This window comes from Alosa pseudoharengus, unplaced genomic scaffold (assembly GCF_046254945.1).
Source record: "Alosa pseudoharengus isolate Yale_2024_CS ecotype anadromous, Long Island Sound unplaced genomic scaffold, YU_APseudo_1.1 YU_APseudo_1.1_scf_12, whole genome shotgun sequence".
Classification (NCBI taxonomy): Eukaryota; Metazoa; Chordata; class Actinopteri; order Clupeiformes; family Clupeidae; genus Alosa; species Alosa pseudoharengus.
This window is the reverse complement of record NW_027468587.1, coordinates 19,022,468-19,039,435: the sequence shown is the minus strand read 5'-3', so window position 1 is coordinate 19,039,435 and position 16,968 is coordinate 19,022,468. Positions and strand designations below refer to the sequence as shown.

At 41.1% G+C, this 16,968-nt stretch overlaps 3 protein-coding genes and 1 non-coding gene across 4 annotated transcripts; 2 read left to right on the top strand and 2 right to left on the bottom strand.

Annotated features, from left to right (window-relative positions):
- Nucleotides 1–84: 84 nt before the first annotated feature.
- On the top strand, nt 85–3,123 carry nadsyn1 (NAD synthetase 1). Its single transcript, XM_076280359.1, has one exon. The coding sequence runs from the start codon at nt 230–232 to the stop codon at nt 2,399–2,401; it is 2,172 nt and encodes a 723-aa protein (XP_076136474.1). The 5' UTR covers nt 85–229; the 3' UTR covers nt 2,402–3,123.
- Nucleotides 3,124–5,823: 2,700 nt separating this feature from the next.
- s100v1 (S100 calcium binding protein V1) lies at nt 5,824–8,272 on the bottom strand. Its single transcript, XM_076280358.1, has 3 exons — nt 8,123–8,272; nt 7,078–7,209; nt 5,824–6,618 (listed from the first exon to the last, which is right to left on the bottom strand). Exons 1-3 carry the CDS (start codon nt 8,132–8,134, stop codon nt 6,445–6,447), a joined length of 318 nt encoding a protein of 105 aa, XP_076136473.1. The 5' UTR covers nt 8,135–8,272; the 3' UTR covers nt 5,824–6,444.
- Nucleotides 8,273–8,737: 465 nt separating this feature from the next.
- Nucleotides 8,738–16,496, bottom strand: dcst2 (DC-STAMP domain containing 2). Its single transcript, XM_076281252.1, has 15 exons — nt 16,226–16,496; nt 15,935–16,105; nt 15,469–15,570; nt 14,868–15,062; nt 13,360–13,425; nt 12,939–13,152; nt 12,427–12,584; nt 11,929–12,093; nt 11,434–11,601; nt 10,891–10,991; nt 10,390–10,520; nt 10,148–10,275; nt 9,925–10,018; nt 9,438–9,659; nt 8,738–9,246 (listed from the first exon to the last, which is right to left on the bottom strand). Exons 1-15 carry the CDS (start codon nt 16,494–16,496, stop codon nt 9,036–9,038), a joined length of 2,397 nt encoding a protein of 798 aa, XP_076137367.1. The 3' UTR covers nt 8,738–9,035.
- On the top strand, nt 14,490–14,561 carry trnaa-cgc (transfer RNA alanine (anticodon CGC)). Its single transcript has one exon. It is a non-coding gene; the product is annotated as a tRNA-Ala (tRNA).
- Nucleotides 16,497–16,968: the final 472 nt, after the last annotated feature.

The following is a 16,968-nucleotide window of genomic DNA, read 5'->3' as shown; positions in this document are numbered from 1 at the left end:
CGTCTATGTTGTATTCTAGGGTGGCCTATGGGGACCACTAGTCTTAAAAGAGGAGGTCGCAAACGTGCTACAAAAGTATGCTACAATAAAAACAGTCCTTCATGAAACCAAGTAGTATGTGGAGAGAGTGCCACAGCTTAAATCAGTGCGACTTCAAAAAGTTGTGTTTCCTCACGGATGGATAGAAACCAACGCACCTTCTGTGGTCGGAAGTGATGTGTCTGGACTGATGTTGAAAGAGTTGCGAGAGCATAAAGTTCAAAGACAAGTTCAAGTGAAGTGGCGAGGAAAGGAAATGGGTCGCAAAGTTACATTAGCAACGTGCTCACTGAATCAATGGGCCTTAGATTTCGAAGGGAACTTGTCAAGAATATTGAAAAGTATCGAAATAGCCAAGTCTAATGGAGCGAAATATAGACTGGGCTCAGAACTGGAGATTTGTGGGTATGGTTGTGCAGACCACTTTTATGAGTCGGACACGCTACTCCACTGTTTTGAGGTGCTTAGGGAACTTCTTGAATCACCAGTGACCCAAGATATAATTTGTGATGTAGGCATGCCCGTTATGCATCGCAATGTTCGTTACAATTGCAGAGTAATTTTTCTAAACAAGAAGATCCTTCTTATCCGTCCAAAAATTAACCTGGCAAATTATGGCAACCACCGTGAGTTTCGCTGGTTTTCTCCTTGGACTCAGCCCAGGCATGTTGACGAGTATTATCTACCAAGGATGATCCGGGATGTCACTGATCAAGCATCTGTTCCATTTGGAGATTGTGTGCTCTCGACTGTTGACACATGTGTTGGCACTGAAATGTGTGCGGAAATGTGGGATCCGAAAAGCCCTCACATAGATATGGGTTTAGATGGTGTTGAAATCTTCACTAACTCCTCAGCCAGTCACCATGAGTTACGAAAGGCAAACCAGAGGGTGGATTTAGTCAAGTCCGCCACAAGTAAGAGTGGGGGTATTTACCTGTATGCCAATCAGAAGGGGTGTGATGGGGACCGGCTTTATTATGATGGATGTTGTATGATTGCCATCAATGGAGACATTGTTGCCCAGGGACGTCAGTTTTCTTTGGATGATGTGGAGGTTTTGTGTGCCACTCTCGATCTGGAGGATGTCCGAAGCTATCGTGGAGAACGGTGTCACCCACACATAGTTTACGATCACAAACCATATCATAGGGTAAATGTAGACTTTTCCCTTTCAGACTGTAAGGATATCTCCCTTCCCACACACCAGCCTGCTGAATGGCAGTTCCACAGCCCAGAGGAAGAGATCAGTCTTGGCCCCGCATGTTGGTTGTGGGACTATTTGAGGAGAAGTGGCCAGGCTGGTTTCCTCCTTCCTCTAAGTGGTGGAGTGGATAGTTCCTCTACTGCCTGTATTGTCTACTCAATGTGTGTGCTTGTGTGCAATGCTGTGAGGGACAACAATATCCAAGTGCTGCAGGATGTCCAGCGAGTGGTGGGTGATTTCACTTACAAACCAGAAGACCCTCGAGAGCTGTGCAAGCATCTCTTCACAACCTGTTATATGGCTAGTGAGAACTCCTCTGAAGATACCCGTGGTCGAGCTAGAGAGCTCGCAATGCAAATCGGCAGCAACCACGTGAATATCAACATTGACATGGCAGTGAAAGGCTTGCTGGGCATATTCTCCATTGTGACTGGAAGAATGCCACAGTTCCGCGCCAATGGGGGAAGTACTCGAGAGAACTTGGCGTTGCAGAATGTCCAGGCTCGCGTCAGAATGGTCCTTGCCTACCTTTTTGCCCAACTCAGTCTCTGGGCCCATGGCAAACCTGGTGGTCTACTGGTTTTAGGCTCTGCCAACGTGGATGAAAGTTTGTCAGGCTACTTCACTAAGTATGATTGCTCCAGCGCTGATATCAATCCCATCGGAGGTATTAGTAAAATGGATCTGAAGAATTTCTTGCAGTATTGCACCGAACACTTCCAACTTTCTGCACTAAGGAGGATTCTGGCTGCGCCGCCTACAGCTGAGCTGGAGCCGCTGATGAATGGCCAGGTATCACAGACCGATGAGGCCGACATGGGCATGACCTACACAGAGCTGTCTGTTATAGGGAGGCTCAGAAAGATATCAAGATGTGGACCTTACAGCATGTTTTGCAAGCTGATTGAATTGTGGAGAGAGACTTGTTCCCCCTCTCAGGTGGCTATTAAAGTGAAGCATTTTTTCAGAATGTACTCTGTAAATAGACACAAAATGACCACAGTCACACCATCATATCATGCTGAGAGCTACAGCCCTGATGATAACCGCTTTGACTTGCGACCCTTTTTGTACAACATACAATGGTTGTGGCAATTCCGCAGAATCGACAACAAGGTATCTGATGTGGAGTTAGGATATGGATCAAACTTCTGATTTCAGTCTGTTTTCAACATAGACCTTTGACGCAGAGTGGATTGTACAGTATGGCCATATAATGAATATTCTCTATGAAATGTCCAGACCTGTCGTTACGTTTTCACTAACCTCAAACATTGTTTTTAAAACAAGAATAGTCCTGGTTATAGGTTTGTTGTTTCAGTGTAAACCTACATTATCTGATACATAGCCTACTTTATGAGACTAATGTGAAACGTGCATGTGTTTGTGACAGACTTTCTATACTAGTAAAATTAAATAATTATTGAAATATTTTTTTGAAGTTCTATCAAAGATTCTACCGCAGCCTATTTTAAATCTTTGGTTTTGTCATGGTGGGGAACCAGAGACTTCAAAGATCTTAAGATGTTTATTGCAGCACTAGATAAATGACAAAATCAATCCCAAGGCCCAGTAAATAAGATAATCAGTGATTTCTATCGTGCAGCTATTTTGACAATAAATCGGTAATCACATGTGAATGTAATCACAATAATAAATGTAATCACATGTGAAAACATGATTGTTCTTTATACAGTTGCCAATAAAAGCAGTTTGAGCTACTTTAAGGGTTAATTGAAATGTCTATCTTTTAATGTGTAATGCAAATGTGTAATGCATCTCTGCTTGAGAAAGTGAAGAACAATACCGGTCTAGCAAAAAAAAGATATGTGACTGTGATTGCTCAGAATTTGTTAAATAAAATTCTTTAAAACTTATAGTCTAAGTCTATAATTCAATATAGCTTACTAAGAATGACATTAAACATCACTAATGTACACATTTTCAAAAGCAATTACAAAGTGTGTTTAAATAAAAATAGTTTAGTTTTATAAAAGCATGCACACATCCAAAACTTGTTAGGTGCCAGGCAAACTAGTTTTACAGAAAGGAAGGTCTGCACAATGACTCCGCAAAATAGTTCATTTATTTTTACTAAAAGGGCAATGATTCCCCATGGCAGGCTATTTTTCTTCTCAAATATCAAAAAAAGTTGGTGGTCAGCAGCTTCGTCACTGATATGTGTCTCGTAAGCAGGTGCTCTTTGGTATCAAGGGGATACTTCACATCTTAAAAGAGTTCCAAAGGAACACTGCTTTTTGTAGTTAAAAAGGCTTTTTAACTATAAAAAGCAGTGTGCCTTTGGAATTCTTTGGTTAGACGTAGCCTACACTCCTTAATGAAGCTTTACAAGTCAAACCAACTCTTTTAAGGCTACTTTTATTTTTGCCTAGAGAAGAAAAGTGGAGAAAATGTCAAGGGATTGGTGCAATGGAGTGAAGATTGATGGAATTGGTGGCTTCTTAGATCAGGTGTGCCCAACGAACAATATCTCATCTAGTTGGGCAGGTTAAAATCGTTTAAAAAAATAGTTATAAGTTATATTTTTGGCTTTTCAGCCTTTAATGGACAGTACAGAGGAGAGTGGGAATGAAATGGAAAATGGGTTCAGGTAATGACCTCAGGCTAAATTGGAACCTGGGTCCCTGTGGGCATCAGGCCTATGTAGTGCTAGACACCAGGGTTACTACTGCGCACTGGCATTCACAGTTAAGGGGAAGTGTTGGCCCTTGATGATTAATAGCAAATATGAGTCTCAGTCTATAGCCACACATAACTCAGGAAGAGCAGACCATCAAAGTCAAAAATCGCTGACAGTGGTAAAAACTAGCGGAAGTGCTCTCTGGGGTGGTAGACACTTAAACACTTGCAGAAGTGTCATCTGGATGGTAAACACTTGTGACAGTGTCCTTTAGAGAGGTCAGAATTACTGGAAGCCCCTACTGACCACTAGGAAGAGTTACATTAAATGCCCACGAGGTCCCCTGTCCCCTAAATTAATTACAGTTTTTCCCGAATGCTTTGACCTGCTTCATGATCCACTTGGTCTTCATGAACACTTTGCACAGCAGAAGTTCACACCTTTTCATGGGTTCACACATTTCTCACACCCTTTTGCAAAACAGTTGTAAGGACCAGCCTTTTAGCTAAACCTTTTGCTTTCCTAAAGAATGCCTTTTGCAGTCAATTTACATCTGTTACATTTACATCTACTTGTTGCTCTCTATTGTCTTAGCGGCCAGGCCATGGCCAAGATTCTCCTGCCATGAAAGACGAGAAAGACGAGAAAGAAATGGAACAAACATAGCAAAAATGCTAATTCTGAGAACTATATTTTGCATTTTGTTGTCCAGTGTGTAATGATTGATTGAAGTCACACAGTGATTTGACGACAGGATGTGTTGTTTGAAGGCAAGATTTGCTTTTGCTGCCTGTTTTATGTGTTTTGAGAGAGTAACAGCCTTTTGCAAGTCATTTTGGCCAGAGTGCTTTTGTTCAGACACGGGTGTTTTGAGAAGGTGACACAAGCTGAAAAACTGTTTCAGTGCCCTTTAAGGTGCCCTACAGAAAATGGTTCAGTTATGTGGTGCCCTCTATGCGTCCCCTCCAAAGGATGCTTTTTCCAGAGGAGGGGATGAGATGTGATGCTGTGTGGGGTACTCATACAAGTGAGAAAGCATGATGTGCTCACTGCTCAGTCAGATGAAGTGCCAAATTAGGAGCTTCTCTCAGGGCCATTCGAATATACAGACTGCTCTGCCACTTCTGATGTAAGAGTCCCCCAGTGGATAAAATGTGAACTGTACTGTAAAGTGTGTCCCTGCATGTGGGAATGTGGGGAAGGTTCATAGTGAATTAGGTCCCTCTAGTGGAGAAAATCTGAAATGGCACCACCTACAGTATGTGTCCTTGCAATGGGATAAACTTGATGTTTTTTACACGTCCCTTTCTGATGGGAAACAAAGGTGCCATCTTAAATAAATAGAGGGATGGTTTCTATCCCGATGCTTTAAGACTGTTCAACACTCAGTACACACATTAAAAAGCACTTCTCATTGCTATTTATCGGCATGTTATAGGTTTTTATTGCACAAAATATAAAATTTATTGTAATTGCACTTATAATGAAATCCTTGTGTCTGAAGAAAAAACATTCAAGAATGCCATTGTATTTGGTACATTGTACCATTGTTATTTTTTAATGTGTTTATACATTTATACATGGGCATTGTAAGGCCCATGGTATCTGGGCTTCTGGGACTGCAGCCCTAGATCTTAATTCTCAAAAACAAATATAATAATAGCTTGGATCTATTCATCTGTGATTTTGATAATGCATTAAAGCCCTTAAAATAATATGAGGGCTTTATTTTAAAATGGATCATGCATGGGCGACATCACTTCCACTAGCAGTACAGTATCATTCTTGATGATGCATTAGCATACTCTACAAAAGATAAGTGGTCTGGTCAAATGCATCCCAGGCCACCTCATCAAGTGGCTTGAGTGTTCAGTCATTGCATCTTAGTGGTATTTCACACTTGTAGTCATAGATCATAAACCATTCCAAATTGTAATTAAATAAAATTAATGGTTTTATTAAAATGACAAAATCACACAGATGGCTATATCCTACACACTCATATACATGTTGTACACAATTATTATCATCATAGTAATGTTGTTAATACATCCTCTTCAAAAATTTCAGAGTAAAAACACAAATATGTTAACTGTAGCACCAGATATAAAAGGATGACATAACCTGTGCAAACTCATTAAAGTGTTCTGTCAGGCCATCAAGGGATGTCGGAAAACAAGATGCAGAGTCCCTTTTTATGAGAATAGTGGTGAAAAATGTCAAAGGTATGTGCCTTCTTATTTACTTTTTATATTGTTTAATTGAATGTTATGTTTTTGTCTGTGGACCTAATTGGTAAAATGTCTTGTCTCCACCGTGGGATAGTGGGAAACGTAATTTCGATCTCTTTGTATGTCTTGACATGTGAAGAAATTGACAATAAAGCAGACTTTGACTTTGATGAAACTGAGTAAAGAATGGCAGTGTGGAATCGATAGGAGGGAAATTAGTGGCCAGGTCTAGTGTGTCAAAGTAAAAACACCTCACCTGGCCTGGCAGGTTAAACAAAACACAGGGCTGATCGGTTTTCAGCGATTCTTACAAATGTCTTCCAGGCTCAGAGCAGCACACACTTCATACATTTGGTCGTTTTCTCTTGGCTAAGGAGGCCGAGCTGACTGGTTGCCACCTTGTCAATCAGTTTCCAAAAGTCTGAAAACTTGACTCCGCCTCCATCCTCCACACCCATCTCTTGTAGAATCGTGCTCATGCCCTCGCCCTCACCTGTGGTCTGGGATGATGAAATTATACACTCATGTTTACCATGGCTGACAGAGAAGAATTCCCGCTAAGTGTTTACTACATATCTCAAGAATGCTATTATTTTTCTGAATGGACGGTGTTACGTTTTGGACGTTTATAGTTGGATTCTTCTAGGTAGATATTCATAGCTTTTTCACAATCTCAATCTTTTACAATTTACCAATTTTATTAGTTTCTGCCTGGTAAATGAATGTACACAACCATTCTTACTGAAGTAGCTAGTTGTTTACCATTCTTATGAAAAAATAGATACCAAGACCAATATAGACCAATGTAAGGCCAGATGTTGGATATTGCAATATTTGCATTGTTCTAAACCAAAATACACATCATTGTACAAATCAAAATCAACTGTACAAATTACAAAAAAACATGATATGGTCTACAGACCATGGCAAAATAAATCCAGGTTTGAGACAGTGCTTACCTTGACCACGTTTGGCAACTGGTTGCTCAAAAGGCCCTGAAACTCTTCCACTTTTAGGGTGGGGCTGTTATCAGCTGAGGCATCATGAAACTTCCTGACCAGTGTGTAGAGGGCCTGTTCCAAGTCTGAGTACTGAAGAGGAAGATCATTTTGATTTTTAGTAAATCATCAGAATGGTAAAGCTTTTATAAAGCACTTAGAACCTACTCATACTGAAAATTATCTTAGGCATACTAATACTACTTCAGTAACGTAAAAACAACAGGGACTTATTTGAAGTCGCCACACCTGTGTCATGCACTGTTTACACACTGCTGTGCAGTATTTACTTTTAAGGTGTTACTGAGAAAACAGTTTGGCCTGTCATTTTCTTCCCTTATTCAAACCAGACAAGGGAGGATTATCATTTATTTTTATTTGGCTTTTATTTAAATTGATATTTACCATCAATTAGGCTACATTATCGGCGTGAATGGTGTATGTAGGCTACGACTGGGTCGAAATGTATCTTATTTTAGTCTATTCAGACACTATCTCTCTCTATAGTCACCGTATATATTTTCATGAGAAGCCACCAGTAGCTAAGGTTCCCACTTTAAGCTCTTGCCTGCAGGGATTTGATTGATTCCCCGTGCTTTCCATTTATGCGCACTGACGGCCACAGACATTGCAAAATGCTTGGGCTATACACATCAAGATGTTGAACAATTAGACAATAGAAATAACTTTCACGAGTTGTCATATTCAACAATGGCGACATGAACAATTTTCTCTCAGTCATCTTATACGAAATATTGCGCATAGCCTATTCCAAATTTTAAGTTCAGCTACATGACACTGCAGTGGGAGCAACTACAGCCAGGATAATTGCCGAACATGTAGAGTTGGGTAGTCTAGTTTACTTAGCCTACACCAGAACGTTAAGTACAATGATTCCTGAAATCACTCTTAAATCAACTGCTGACAACACTTATTAAGGCCTCATAGGCTATTTGAAACAATCATAGATCACACAAAAATACGCACTCGCCAAAAACTGACCCACCTTAGTCGCCATTTCAAACCGTTTTGGCAAGTCGAAAAGCAACCACCACCTTGTTCAAAGTTCTGAGGAAGTATATTTTATAGCCTCTTTCCCTTTGGCGTTCAACAGCCCTTCCGACGCTGATCTCGAATCCTCCCACTGAAAGAATTGGATCCATCCCACCTTCCACGTCAGTCAATGAAATGCGAGAAACTATGCAAAGTAAATGCGCTACAGAATCGAGCGATTGCTACAACTGACAATTGCGCAACCGCCAGAGTTTGGATTTGCACGGAAATGTTTATCTTATTTTTTGTATTATTATTTAAGTTTGGATATTAAATTGAGAAGAGTATGATGGGATACGTGTGTCACTGTTAAGCGCAGGGTTAACTATAATTCTCTTTTTGCCGTATTCTTCTTTTGTACTTCATGAAAAAACACCCATTCACTTTTAGTATGGTGTGTGAAACCACGACATATTTCAATCCAGCACATTTACCTCAGATAGAAACCCACAGAAGTTCAAAACCACTTGTCCTGAACGTGAAGGAATGACGCTTACGACTCCGTGGGCTCATACCACGCATTCCTGAAGCAGTGAGATGCAGGAAAATGAAGCAAAACCACACTCGCTCACCCACATTCTGTTTAATATGATATGGGGACATTCTTAGACATGTCATTTGTGTCAGCTTTGTTTTACAACTCTACAGCGAAATGCAAACTGTCTTGCCTATAAATATAACTCGATTAAACTACAACTCTGAAAACTAAAGGTACAAGTCCAACTCTTCAAATGGGGTTAACAATAAGTATGCAATATGCGTTGAAAAATAGGCTTTATTTGCAAACAAACAAATACTTCCTCCTGGATTTGATGCTGACTGGTGCTTTAGAGGGAAGGTCACTTTCTTGATACACTTAACCAAGCTTATAAGTGCTTCTGTGAAGAAGAAGAGCTTTGTACTACAACAGTGTCCAGGACCATTTCTTTAGAAAGACTTCTGTTCATGGACTGTGTGTTAGGAGGAAGACCATCGCCGTCTCTCTGAATTTCCAGGGTTTTTACAGATAACATGTCGAGGAAAGACTTGGTATTCAGTTTGATGGATTCTGGGTACTGATATGACATGTCTGGCTCACTGAAGACATGCACACACATGTACACGTGCACACACATTCCACACACATACAGTGAGAGAGAGAGAGAAAGGGGGGGGGGGGGGGGCAGGCAGCATGAATATTGTTCATAGGTTTACAATATCAGATACTTAGAGTTGAGGACATAACCGCATGGAGCATCTACTATAAGTAACCAATTCTTCTGTAGTACCTAGTATCAGAATCAGAATAATGATTAATGATGACAGGACTGCTGTCACTGTTGTCAGCTGTGTCCTCCAGCCCTTTACTCTTGTGCTGTTCAGTTGACCGTCGTCTTGTTGCCACGGAAATGCGCCTCTTCATCAGCCTCCTCCGGTCCCTGCTCTGAGTGATGTGGGGAGACATGAGAGCACTGGTCCAGAGGCTGACCTGCTGATCATCACTGGAGTCTCTGAGAGGGACACACACATATAGCCACACACACACACACACACACACACACACACACACACACACACACACACACACACACTTTCAATTCCAATGTGGACTACAATATACATGGGTTAAGGTTAAAAAAATGACCTTTTTTGTAGATCCAGATGGTCATGATTGGATTGTCTGCACAGACTTAATGGCTACATACTAATAATGGTTATGATGGAGATATATGCTCCACAGTGATAGTTCATCTTGCCTGTCCTAACATAACTTACAGCTCTTCCTCACTGTCTTCCTGGAATGTCAGGGGCCCCATGCACAAAGCACAGATGTTGTCCATATTCTTAAAGCACTGGAGGCAGTAAAAGCCTACGAGGGAAATAGACCTCTCAGTATGGTCTCCTTTTGCATTAAGCAAGTCTGTCTTATGTATGGTGAATGAATTACAACCCATCCTTGATGGGATGGACACATGTCCCTCAAGGTGTCTCAAAGTACCTTTGCACTGTGAGGTAGAACAGGTGTGGACGTTAGGATCATCCTCGCCCTCCAAGACATTTCCACAAGCCATGCAGGACTGGTCAAAGGCCCCCAGGTATCGGGCCACCCTTGATATACCTGGGAGACTTGGAGCAGACCAAAGCCATACATTAGGTACCACATCCACTATTTACATAGCAATCTATTTACATGACAGTAGATGAGGACTAAAGAAGAACTATGTGTTACCTGATACTTACATCAATGCCAGTGCTCTCAGGAAATGACCAGACTGTCCATCCCCCTTGCTTTTGGCCACAAACCTCAGCAAGTTTTTCTGGAGGGACAATCGTTGGGTAAGGATGAGCTGATGCAAAGCGTGGATCCTCTCCTAGAAAACACACACACACACAGAGAAACACACAAAAGACAGCCTCTTGAGAGTCAAAACGGAATTACGCTGTCATTGTGTTTTCAGACAGACACCTCTGTGTCACAGTCATTGGCGATTGCACCATTGCCCTGCATTGCATGAATTCCCAGCATAACTAAAATGACCTGTTGTAGGCTATACATGACTTTATCATGAATGTTATAGAGCGTAGTCATGTTACAAACAACCCTTCTGTTCAACAAAAATCCAAGCTAAAGCATACACGATTTCAATGACACACAAGATTGATAATACAATCAAATACTAAAAATAATGTTTCGATGATGTGTTGAATATTGTCGATAAGAGCATATGAGAGGTAACTTACCTTTTCCCTTTTGGGGTGGTAGCTGGCACAAATAAGCCTTCGTAAACGTTTGACATAGCTGCCAGCAATAACTGTGAAAAGGGCGAGGCCATAAAAAGATCCTGTAACAGAAGACCAGGAAGATAATACACCATGCCGTGTATTCAGGATTATCTCTCTGCCGCTAATGCTGCTTCTAAACAAGTGAACCTACTTGTCGGATATGTAAACCAAAGTCTTTAACTTTAGTTTACATATCTAAAAAAACTTTGAGCAAATTGAACAGCTACACTGACTTTCATTTTAATATTCAATGTCTGTTTCTTTTTGTCTTGTGGATTTCTGACCTGTCACCCTCATTCCTGTCACCCTCATCTGTGAGTTTTTTGCTTTGCTTTGTAAACTGCATGTTAAGTCATCAATCAATATGAAACTCTGACAAGTTTAAAAGCCTGGTACCCATTTTTACCACTAGGTGTCACTGCTGAACAGTAATTCCATAGTCAATGTGCACATACAGTATGTGTATGGCTGGTGGCTGGACCTCTATCCATGTGGACATACCTATGAAGACATATCCTGTATAGTCAGGCTCTCTGGGCTCAACGAGGCACTTTTTGCTCAGTATGGTGACATTGCCTCTCTGCAGAATGTCAAAGGAAGCCACAATATCCTTCAAGATGTCTGATGTGTAGCCTGAGCCATTCACTTCAACTGCAACCATTATAGGGGCTGGGGAGGTGGTCATTATATGAGAGAAAAAAAAACATAAATAAAAAATGTACACAGTTCTACTACTAAATTATGCATATTAATAAAGTATACTGTTTTTCATAATGCGTTTGAATCATGTATACATGCAGATGAAGAAAACAGAGGCAAAGTGAAAGCACATAGAAGCAAGTAACATATAGATACGCTAAACAGTACTTTTTAAATGGTGATTAATTTGACTGTCTTCACTTTAACATCACCTTTAAAAAGTTAACAAAGACCTCACCAGTCCTCAACATAGACAGTAAATCTGGGCCTTTTATAAAGTCCATTCAACCTGATCACCTTTGGCAACTATCTCTCCCATGGTAAGGTGATGGACTGTGTCGAACACCCAGAACACCATGAGGTCCAGAGCCATGATGGCAGAGCCTACTGTGATGTGCCGCAGGACGGATAAGGTGCTCGTGATCAAGGCTCTTCTCTCTCTGCCAGTTAGATACAGAGACACTGCCAGAGAAAGATAATTCATGTGTTATTGGGTAGACCAACTCAAAACGGTTATCACCACACACTTTTTCCCTTACCGGTGTAGAGTTTACTCTCCGACCCAGTGAGTTTGGTAATGAGCTTTATCAGCTCCACCCATAAGTCCTTCCTCACTTGTCACTTCCCCCCTTTAAGCGAAGTTTCTGTGCACATGTCCCATCTTCACTGACCTGTTTCCCTTCTGCCCCCCCCCCACTCGCCCCTGTAACTTTCATTCTCCTCCCATCCTTCCCCTCTCTCCTTCCCCTATTGTGTCGGTTGGAGTGGCTGGCCCGACACCCTGTGTGCACTCACGTGGCTGGATGTAAGTGAGAGCCTCTCTCTGGCTTAGGGGCAGCACAGTGGGCCTGCCCTCGCACAAGCGTCGCTGGTCCAGCTGGACAAACCGTTCTGTGACATAGTTGTTGTCGAAGTTGTCACGCTTCAGGTAGCTGTTTTTGTACATGGCCGCCCTTTAAAAAAAAAAAAAAAATAGTTGAGTTATGAGTAAACACAACATAGCTGGCATTTCATAGGTAGCCAGCAGTGTCTTCCAACAGCAGGGGCTGTGATATCCTGCTGCATTGTAGCCACTAATTTCACGCTAATTTCAGTTTACTCTTCAGACACTGAATGTTAGAGCCAGGTGTTTGTCAGGGCAAATATGAGCTACCCCTAATCTATGGACCCTGTTTGGATCATTCACTCATTCACTACAGAATATACCGAATAAATGTATGATGGTTATTCACTAAACAGTGCACTATGTACTGAATGAATGGATGTTTAGAGCACAGGGTTAGGCTTACATTAAACCAGCCACTCACTGGATGTAAATGTACACAAGAAGGAAGAGGCCCGCGTAGGACAGCAGGCCTGAGAGCTTTTGGAAGAGGCCTATCTCCTCTGAGATTTCCTCCATGATTCTCTGTGACATCTCCTGCAGTGTTTGGCTGCTGTTGAGTTGCATGTCAAAGTGCATAGAGGCCGATATGTTGAATTCAAATTGCTTTCTCAGTTTCTCAAATGCCTCCACAGTTGCTGGAGAATAAACAAAGGCGACAAGATAAAACCAAAAAAAACCCCAAAAAACAAAAATGACAAAAAATTGACGAATATACAGAAATTCTGATCTGAATGCCTTTACATTCTGTTATTAAATTGACCACCACATACAATATTGAACATCAAAGCGTTTTGTTTCAGAAATATTTTCATATAACCTGAAAGCACAACTGCTCTACTTACCGTCAGCAATCTTTGTTTTTATGTGATCTGCAATATATGAAGGGATGATGCAGAAGAACTGACCAACTGTATGAAATGGCACATATTTGAGTACAAGAAACAACAACCCTCACCAACACACATTTCACTTCTCACAAAACATTTACTTACATTTAAATTCACTCACGTAAGTAAGTGATGGACATTTTATTTATATTTACAGTTTATATTCTCATTCGCTTTGGTGCTTTTCTCACATCACTATTAACATTTGCACAGCAGTTAGTGCATTTCTCAAAACAATTAGTGCAAACTGCAAAACCTAGTGGATAACCTGCAAAAGCACGTCACTTGCTCAAAATGGATAGTCTGGAAAATGGATAGAAAGCTAAGATATCGACAACCTTTTGTGAATCTTTTGCAAACAAAATCCGAATCACAGACTACATATTGAAGTTTCCCAATTTTGGCCAAGTCAGTACTAGACTAACCTAGAGCTCTTGCGAAACATAACAGGAACCCACTGGCGATTTCAAATATCTTTCTCTTTGGTTCAGTGCTGTTATTTGTAAGTTGATACCAAATTGATACCAAAAGATTAGCATAAATATACTATTATATAGTATGTGCACTATTAAAGGTGCACAATAATACTTCCAGTAACATGGTTCAAGCTTTCAGTTAAATCACTTCTCACATGCCATGTCTGGCCCCTGTCTTCAGTCTGAGGTCATGTTTGGACTAAGAAGCAAGAAAAAGTGCTGGCCAGGCTGACCAGAGAGCACGGGCGGATATCAAACAATAATTCATTTGAAAAGAAAACACAGGACGAAAGAAGGAAGTGAGCGAGTCATAGGCACCCAGCACAGGAATGCAAAACGCTCAGAAAGTGCTGCCCACACACTTTCTGTGGACTGACCATTGCCTGGCCTAAAATGTGATTTAACTGCTTTCAGAAAACAGAGGACATCTTGACCCTCTACAATGATAAAAATGTCAGGAACATTAATTAGGAGGTCAGCTTGCTGCTAGTTGCAAGGAGTGTTTTGATCATTAAAAGTTTTTTGAATGGAAGTAAATTTCAACGGTGGAATGAAAAGATAGACAAAGGGTTGGACTATACAAACAGGACAAAAGCCTATTGTGAGAAAGGGGATGTAGCTCAGTGGTAGAGCGCATGCTTCGCATGTATGAGGTCCTGGGTTCAATCCCCGGCATCTCCACTCTGTAAATGTTATGGATGTTTTAAATTGAGCACCCGGTCCAAAACATACCCTTACAGTTATTCCTAGAAATATAGTTTCGCTTTATCCTTTGGTAATCAGCTGAACACCACTCTCCAACCAACTTTCTCTATGAGATGCTGAGTTCAGGTGTTCTTGCTGAGCAGAGAATATTTGATTTGAGATACTAACAAGCATTATGCTGATTTCCATTGGGTGGGTTAGACCAACAGCAGTCCTAAAGCAAGCAGATTTTGGTTCTCTAGAGGCAGGAGAACTGACAGGCACTATGATATACAAATAGACCTTTAGCAATATGACAAAGAGGCCTGAATCCATCCACGATGTAGCAGAGGAAGGAGAACACAGACAGCTGCTCTCTGCAGTCATCGTTAGCTTTATCAAACAGCTGGTTGCACCTCTTGTACGGTGTGCCAAGCTTGTCGTTGCAAATGTCTCCGATTCCAGCTAGGAAATGCAACACGTTCCTCAGACTTCGAGCTGAAACAACAGATCATTCAGTCATTACAATAGTTTCTGACAGCATTTGCAGGTTACAGAAATATAGTATGCTATAAGAGTGCATATAGAAAAAGATATAGAAAATGCATATAGCATTAAAGAAACCAATAGGCTGATAAAATGTATAAGTATTATTATATATAAAAGCTAACTTGGGCAAAAGAAACATGTTAATTTGTGGACCAAATTTAGGCTAGTTTGAATTAACATTTATTTAACTACATTATTTATTTATGTATAGATTTATCTATCCATTTATCTATTTATACCTTTATTTCCAAATCAAACTAAACTACCACCGGTATTGCAGGCCCATGAGTAGATTTTAGCACTTTAGGACTTGACTTAGGTGTGAATACCAATCTGCCCACTCTTTGTGACTCACCGATGTGCTGAACTGACTCAGTAAGAGACATAATAAGGTTTTTCACTCTTCCTGCCAGGGAATATGCATTCCTTGTCACCTCCTTAACCTTTGTCAACACAGCTAAAGAAAAAAAAATGCCAAAAGATGGACTTGTAATGAGGGAAATGTCTAGAAAATGCTCCCCATACCCAACAAATACACAGAATAACCCCCTAACACATAGGCGACAATGCTGAAAACAGACAATGAGGCAAAGTTATTTAGTTTGCTTGGTCCATTAGCCTACTAGCCTATCAACTGAGTGATGATCACAATGTCTCTGGGCCCTACACCTTTGGTTTGCAGTCAATCTATGCAGCTCATTTCAGCGTCGTTTCCCCCACATTCTGATAAAATTACAAAGTTAACAGCCTGTCCACCCTCCCACTCACAGGCAGGTGATCTCATGTGAAAGTAGGCCTGCATTATAGAACGGTAAACTCACGGAGCAGAGGTGTGGCTGCGCGCTCCATCAGTTCCTGAGTTTGGTTCATGGCCAACTCGGCCCCGCACACCACACTGCCTGCCGCACGGTCGAAGTTCTCCATCGCGTTGCTCATGGGGCCTTGAACGACCATCGAGAAGGCGAGAAACAGCAGGATAGATTTCCCATTTTCTAAGAAAAGAAAAGTGAAGAGTTTGAAAATAGAGTTCAGTTGGTTAGGTGGTCGTAATCCACACTGTAATTCGAATTACCAGCAAACAATAATTACAAGACGCTGGATTGTGAGCTTACGTGAACACAGAGTCGGCAGCATCAGCATGACATTGACCCGTATGCCCTCGGATAGGCTCATGCCAAAGGCGGTGAGAGCAGCTATGACCACTGTACTGATAACGCCGTACCACAGACCGTGATTTTGCACAAACAACGCCATTATGCCATACACGGAGGCAAGGATCAAGCCGAGCAAAAAAATACGAATACGGCGCTTCACTTTTGTAAATGGCGATTCTTTAGATACATATCTCAGCCTGTGCGATTTTAGTTTGTGCTCGAGAAGCATGGTGCCTTGATGTCAATAACTTTGACGTAAATGTGTTAAACTTAAGGCCTTGTATATGGCTAATAGCTATGCCAATCAACAGATCAGCCAGAAGTTACCTTATTTCTTTTCATATTGGAGTGTTGTCTGCGTGGTTCAGCCTAGAACAAAAATAGTTTGCCTAAAATGTAATGAGTATCGAAGCCATGAGGTAGCGTTGTCAAGGCAGCGATATCACTGGATCTAAACAAATCAATCTACCTTTAGAAATCACCATATCGGCAAAGAGCAACGAGTAGTAACACACGTTCAGAGCTCTGTTCTAGAATCTTTAATGTCTACATTCAATGCGAACTGTCTATGAATGCGAAGCCACTTCGAAAGTTTGTTTAGATCCAGTTATTCTGCCGTCATGGAAACGCTACGTCATGAACACCTGTACAGAGTTTGTGACGCCAGAATGCATTCTACAGATTCAATCATCAAATCTATC

Coding starts and splice junctions, on each gene's coding strand:
- s100v1 (XM_076280358.1), bottom strand. Junction 6,619..7,077: donor AGTTGCCAAACGTGGTCAAG/GTAAGCACTGTC, acceptor TCATCATCCCAG/ACCACAGGTGAGGGCGAGGG.
- dcst2 (XM_076281252.1), bottom strand. CDS start 16,496: ATGCTTCTCGAGCACAAACTAAAATCGCACAGGCTGAGATATGTATCT. Junction 12,585..12,938: donor CTTGTGTACATTTACATCCA/GTGAGTGGCTGG, acceptor TTTTTTTTAAAG/GGCGGCCATGTACAAAAACA. Junction 9,660..9,924: donor GAAGACAGTGAGGAAGAGCT/GTAAGTTATGTT, acceptor TGTCCCTCTCAG/AGACTCCAGTGATGATCAGC.
- nadsyn1 (XM_076280359.1), top strand. CDS start 230: ATGTTGAAAGAGTTGCGAGAGCATAAAGTTCAAAGACAAGTTCAAGTG.